The sequence below is a fragment of the Mya arenaria genome, chromosome 9 (genome assembly GCF_026914265.1).
Source record: "Mya arenaria isolate MELC-2E11 chromosome 9, ASM2691426v1".
NCBI lineage: Eukaryota > Metazoa > Mollusca > Bivalvia > Myida > Myidae > Mya > Mya arenaria.
The window spans coordinates 42,980,182-42,986,732 of record NC_069130.1 but is presented as its reverse complement, the minus strand read 5'-3'; the positions used below and the strand labels follow the sequence as shown (position 1 = coordinate 42,986,732).

General features: G+C 34.7%; 1 protein-coding gene across 1 annotated transcript; it reads right to left on the bottom strand.

Annotated features, from left to right (window-relative positions):
• Positions 1-358: 358 nt before the first annotated feature.
• On the bottom strand, positions 359-5,323 carry LOC128203602 (fibrinolytic enzyme, isozyme C-like). Its single transcript, XM_052905088.1, has 5 exons — positions 5,131-5,323; positions 4,814-4,904; positions 4,223-4,391; positions 1,272-1,423; positions 359-600 (listed from the first exon to the last, which is right to left on the bottom strand). The coding sequence occupies exons 1-5, from the start codon at positions 5,289-5,291 to the stop codon at positions 433-435; spliced, it is 741 nt and encodes a 246-aa protein (XP_052761048.1). The 5' UTR covers positions 5,292-5,323; the 3' UTR covers positions 359-432.
• Positions 5,324-6,551: the final 1,228 nt, after the last annotated feature.

Sequence of the window (6,551 nt, the reverse complement as noted above, 5' to 3'; positions counted from 1 at the left end):
AAACGATTTTCATATTAATTTTAACAATAATCTCACTATAAAACAGCACTAGAAAGTACATTCTATATGCTGATTTGTTAGTGTCACTTTTTTCTTTCGAAGGTATTATATATCATCTCAGACATTTTACAAATGTACTCTATATAGACGTTGGCTACCTAGCAACATTTCAAAAGGTACTGCTACACTTAATGACTTAACATTTGTGTTAAATGTGTTATTTTGTGACTTGGTATATGCGTGTCCATAGTATGCAATAGTACTGTTTTTGAATGTTATAAGGGTCCAGACCCCATTGTCCCTTATACATGGCAAATAAAATGGGTACTCATTAAACATGTAAAATAGCAACTCAAAATCAGGTGCAAAGAAAATTTATTTTCTCAATCAAAGTCGTTATTCGAAATTATATGACGGCAATTTCAGAGCTGCTTAGGCGATGCAACCTCCACAGTTGGTATTCACCCAGCTACGGAAGTAAGCCGTTTTGGCATAGACGCTCGGGTGTGTCACAACACCGCCGACATGGCAACCACTGCGGCCCCATGACGTCACACCTGCGAGCTTTCCCTGACAAACCAGCGGTCCACCACTGTCACCCTTAAAACAAAATACATAAAACACAATAACATAAAATCTAGATACATAAGTTGGGCAATAATTTTGTTCAATTGAAAGGTAAAAGTCGCGCTAAGTGATAAATTTAGATATGGTTTGTCAGTCTTTAAGCATAGTGTTCAATCTCAACCAATAGGATTATTTAGGGGGTAATCAAAGGAGAACACCATGAACTCTTGAAACAAAATTTCATCAAACTTTTTATTCACAATTTTACTAAATGAAGTTCATGTTTAAAACAATTAAAACCCCTCTATATAGATTATTGTTTCGTATACCGTTTTGTGAAATGTAAAGCACACTACCGCTGAAGTGCACGTGTGTCTAGATACGAGTCTGTGCAAAATATATTTTCTGAATATTTAAGTGCAAGGAACAATGATGAAATTTGCATCCACTTTGATGGTTTAGCAAAATATAAAGATCCTCTACCTCTGATGTTGGTCGTTATATCTTTACACTAAACTTTGAAGTCAGAAATACTGGCTACAGCGAAGATCAAACGTTATGGGGCATAAACTTAATTTAATGGTTTTATAAATGTTTATTGTAAGGTGTGTACGCGTACGTGCATGTGCGCGTCTGGGTTCGTGTCCAAATGCACGACAGAACTACTCTGAAGTACAAATATTAAAAATGAAAAACATTCTTACATTGCATGAGCCACTCCCGTTTGCGGTTTCGTAGCCCTTTACACACAGGTGCTGGTCGAGGATGTTTGTGGTGCCCCAGTAGTCTTGACACTGAGTCTTTGTGAGAGCCGTTACATCCGCCTTCAATAACACAGAACTTCCACTTCCGCTCTCTGGAAATCAAATAAAGTGGCTGGGAGGTCCGTCAGAAGCATACTATGTCTCTAAAGTATGAAAACATTTTTTTTTAAAATGTGAGCTGACATAAGTTGTGAGTGCCACTCGACCACTATTTTCAACAACCACTAAAACACATTTAAGACACTTAAGAAATTATCCAAAACGAACAGAAAAACACAACAACTACGCAGTGGATGAAGTTTGAGGCGATATTTTATAGCCGCGATTCAGCATTTAACGACAATGGATCCTTCAAAACATTGACGGTTATTCAATATATTATTTTCCTTGTTTTATTTTTATTGGAAATCAAAATATATCTCAAAAAACTAATACATGAACGCAATACACACACAATACACTTTATTATTTGTTAATGTTTAGTGTTTACGATATGAACTATATTGCGTTTTTGAATGAGACAAACCTTTATTGTTTGTATTAGAACGGGCTAGAACAGTGAAATATTAAAAGTGATATTTTTATTGCATAAAACAGTGAAATGGCAGTGGAAGCAATGGAAAGTATTTGATAACCCAGGGGCAACATATGTTTAAGCCATGTAAATTGATAAAAAGTGTATTATGAATTGATATTAGCTACCGAAAGGCGTTCAATAAAGAGAGAATATTCCTTGATTTCAGAGTATTATCGTATCTAATTTCACCAGTGTCATAGAAAATATATTTTTCGTGGCAAAGTCAAGAGTAAAAATATAACTTTTCTATGAACACGATTGAAATAAAATTCGTTCTTGCACTGGTATCACCACATCTTCTTTTTGATTTTTGCAGAGATTTATTGAAATTGTATTTTTTTTTTTAAAAATAAACCTTTTTTGTAAGAAGCCTTTGCTCTCCGACTCCTCTTGGGACAAGCCTAACGCACAGTTTTGATCTTCAATGAATACTTGTTGTAAGGGGCGTCCGACGGTTAGCCGGGTAGCAAATGCTAATTAAAAAAGTGGTTTATTTTTAAAAGTTTAGTATTTACACCTGTTTCAGTGCAAACAATTTATAAGCTATCACCAACAAATTTGTATTCATGCATTTATGTTTCGAATAGCAACCGTTTATTCACGTTTTCAAAATCGAAAAGAGAATGAATATATTGACGTTGGTCCCGTTTGCTCAAGAAATATTTGAAATAGCGAAAGTGTGATCAAAACAAATTGTAGATGAACATTTTTCTAAGTTTTCGAATTTGTTTTTGATACATGGTGTCATGATACATGGATAATCAATCACCCTCAAGGATCAGTTTGATTCGCTCCTAGACCGATCGCTTTCCAGATGAAATGTAAGGACCACGTTTCGGTTTTGAATTTTGACGTGTGGTGGGATAATTTAATTTATCAGTTAATCGTTGTGTGCATTTACGGGAAGTTCGTTTACTAAATCAGAGAGTTTGAAACGACAGGATTTCAGTGGGTGTATACCAAGTGATAAATTGCGTCATAAATGCAACGGCGGAAGGCATGAGTTTGATTTGTAAAAAAGACTTTAAACAAAGATAACTTCACTATTTCTTAACCATTTTAAATGAAACATAGCGCAGTCTACGCTGCTTACGGAACCCCACCTTCGGTCTTTTACCAGAATTTCATTGAGGTTTTACTTTCTTCGACAAACCTTTCCACAATACGGCCGTCTGACGGATCACTGTCAAAACATTATTTTGGAAACAGGTTTGTCGAAGTGCTTGATAAAACTAATGACTTCATCAAATTTTGGTAATACAACAAATGCGGGGCTCTTTAAGCGGCATAGTCTGCCCTTTATTTAATTTAAATTGGTGTTGTAAATGAAAAGTTATCTTTGATTTAAGTCTTCATATTAAGCAAATTTTGCCTTCCGACGTAGCATGTATGACGTCATTTATCACGTGGTATACACACACTGGGATTTAGATGACATAACATCGAATTGATATTCAAGCTAATGTTTTGTACGAACGCACAGATAGGAGCAATCAGCTTAAAACATTATCAATTTCCTGATAAATGGTAAGTTGTGTGTATTTAAAAAAATCCTTATTTAAACATAAGCATTTTTTATATCTAAGTAATACTTTGATAAATATGTACTGGTACGGAAGTATTTAATTTTCATAAAAATAAAGGTTGATACAATGGATTTTAAAAGTAGTTCTTAGAATTGATATTCTCATTCCATATTTTGCAGTGATATTTTCACTGCTGTTAATCCACTAATGAATCTTGATATTTCACTGAACAGCATGGCATAACTCGCTATAAATCAATAGCTCAATAAACCATTGGAAAGCATTTTATAAATCAAAATACACCACTGGAATCTATATAAACCACATTAAAGATTCGGCAGAAAATAGAAATTATATAACTCATTGTAGACTTATTAAAAAAACATACACAACTTTAGTACAAATAAACATTTATTTTGTAATAATTGCCTAAAAAGGTTTTTGCTGTAATGTGGGGTTAAAAAGTCATGGATATCTTTTCAGTTATTCTAGTCTTGTGAACAAAACAACCCAATATATTTAATGAGTTTCTCTTTGTATGTATTTGATTGACGCCATAAAGTATGCAAGATATTTGCACGAAAACCAACTTTTAATTTTAGATAACACGGTTTACGTATTAACCGATTGAGATCGGAGTACCAGAGTCGTGTGATGACAAAAACCAATGACTCGTTTAATTAAGCGTTAGATATATATCTTGTGTCATTTTTTGTCACCGTTAATATTAAATAGAGACTCCCTGAAAAAGACAGAGACGTTAACTTTGTGAAAAAAAGAAAACAAACCGTCGACTCCCCATCCGGAAATAGTGCACGTTTGCCCCGAATAATCGGCACCAGTAGGGGCAATTTCAATGATGTTCTTCGTGATGTCAGCAGTTTGAGTTACTGTGTTAAGACGCAAGAGCGCAACATCGTTCGGAAAGCCTCCTGGACCAGTGTTGTATTTGTTGTGCTGAAACATGACGTCATAAGACGCATGGATACATGACGTCACAAAACACAGATAGACATGACAATTTCAAAGGTGATCTGACAAGATTAGATTAGTATAGAGATAATTGTTAAAATGTTTGAATATATCTATAAAGTTTAACTCTATATAATTCGAGATGTAACACACTCGAAACGATTGATTACAACTGTGTTTATTTTCTCAGGTAAATATAATTTCCTTTAAAAAGTGTACACGAATTTAAGCTCCGTTCATAAAACAAAACATCATTTTCTTATAAGTATAAACCAATGGGACACGCCAAACAGTTAAATCAATTAGTATTACAAGGATCAACAAACACGCTGCAATGTAAACTTGTTCTTTGGTTATCAAATTGCTTTTGCTTGCTTTTAAATGAAGGTATACGTGTAAATGCTTACCATTATGACCTCGGCGACATCAAACAAGAGGTAGTTACCAGGATTGGAGAAGCTGTGGAGGTCGACCACTACAGCCAATGAGCTTGCCATTCTGAAACACATTTCGAATTGACGGAGTCAGAATAAAGACGTTTCTTTGGACAATTCTCTCACTTTAAGCAGATCTGAGTTATATTTTAACAATTAATTGAACGAAAGTCAACCTTCAAAATTGAATGGAAATGTAAATGGTTACGCAAAAAGTCATTACATATTCAATATGTTTTAGGCCTTTATCACCCATAGGGAGGGAATAATACATCGTATTGTTCACTCACTGTCCGTCGACGCAGTGGGAGGCAGTGATTGCCCAGCCGTTGGCTATGATGGAGCCGCCGCAAGTGTGGTAGCCGTCCCTGAGAAGGGTGACCTGGTGGGGAAACTCCCCGGGGCTCGCTTGTTCTCCATTGATGATCCTGGATCCGCTAGATGGGCCCATTGACCGGCTTAGATGCAGTGTGCCACCGCAAACCGCACTTGGTAGTTTGGCCATGCCTCCTACATTATAATGGTCTACCTATTTTCAGCATCAAATACACTACCCTGGCATAATATAGAAGATGGTACACCTTAAGATACTTTAGTCATTTTCCTAAGGTTTCAATATGAACACGGGTACTTTATTTGATTCACATCTGATCACAATTTACCTTTATCGTACTCAGTGTGCGTAGGTTTATAATAAGATACATGTACGCTTTGATTGAGCAGTTCACATACATGCTGTAGAAACCAGATTTGGTTATAAATACTTTATTTTCCGTTCAAATTACACATGAACATAAACCTAAATTCCGTTCAAAGACTCAACACTTCATTATGTATTTCTTAAACTTAATTATAAATATATTTGACAAATATTGACTGGATGATTTTCAAAACAACTGTACTCAAACTATCTACCAAACACATCAGATGTAATACCCAACACATCACAGCATATTGTTTCAATTTCAATTTCATTCTTTTTTTTCTCAAAATTTTGAAAATATATTCCGCTTTATTTGATAATAAGTTTTTGTTTTGACGATGAATCTCCTCATAAGATAGGGAAAAAAAACAAGAAATACATTTATAAGTCTGAAACTTCAGTATCATATTTTAAGCATGAAAATCGTATAAAAACTCACCAATAGCGACAGCAATAACAACAATGCTGGTGAAAGCCATCTTTGGAAGATTGAAATGAACTGAGCAGGCCCTGAATATATACCCTAACCACGCGACAAGGCGTGATAAGTACGACACGAGAAGGAGACCAGGTGGAGTACTCGACAGTTTTGGAGTAGGCCTCTTATTGTTTAATAATACCAAATAACCATTTTCGAATGATTTCGTGTGGTTTCAAAATGTTATGACAACTTTACAACCATCTTTGTAACGTTCAATAATACTTGCCATCTGGTAAAGTTCCCGTTATTCTCATCTGTTAAACGCTTTTTCTATTCATTTGAAATAATGTTATAAACAGATAATACGATTTATAATACATTTTTTTCACCAATAAAGATATATCTAACTAGGTTCAACAGCCGTATGAGAGTGTTGTGATTAAGAATCTTCTCTTAAAGGAGTCAGTCACATTTTAAAGAATAAGATACAGAAATATTGAAGTTCATAAATAATGTTGGTATAATACATGTATAACAAACTACTGTTTACGATGAACAAAAGTTTTTTACACACATTTTAAATTCAT

Coding starts and splice junctions, on each gene's coding strand:
- LOC128203602 (XM_052905088.1), bottom strand. CDS start 5,291: ATGGGCCCATCTAGCGGATCCAGGATCATCAATGGAGAACAAGCGAGC. Junction 4,905..5,130: donor TCCCACTGCGTCGACGGACA/GTGAGTGAACAA, acceptor AATGTGTTTCAG/AATGGCAAGCTCATTGGCTG. Junction 4,392..4,813: donor ATGTCGCCGAGGTCATAATG/GTAAGCATTTAC, acceptor GTCATGTTTCAG/CACAACAAATACAACACTGG.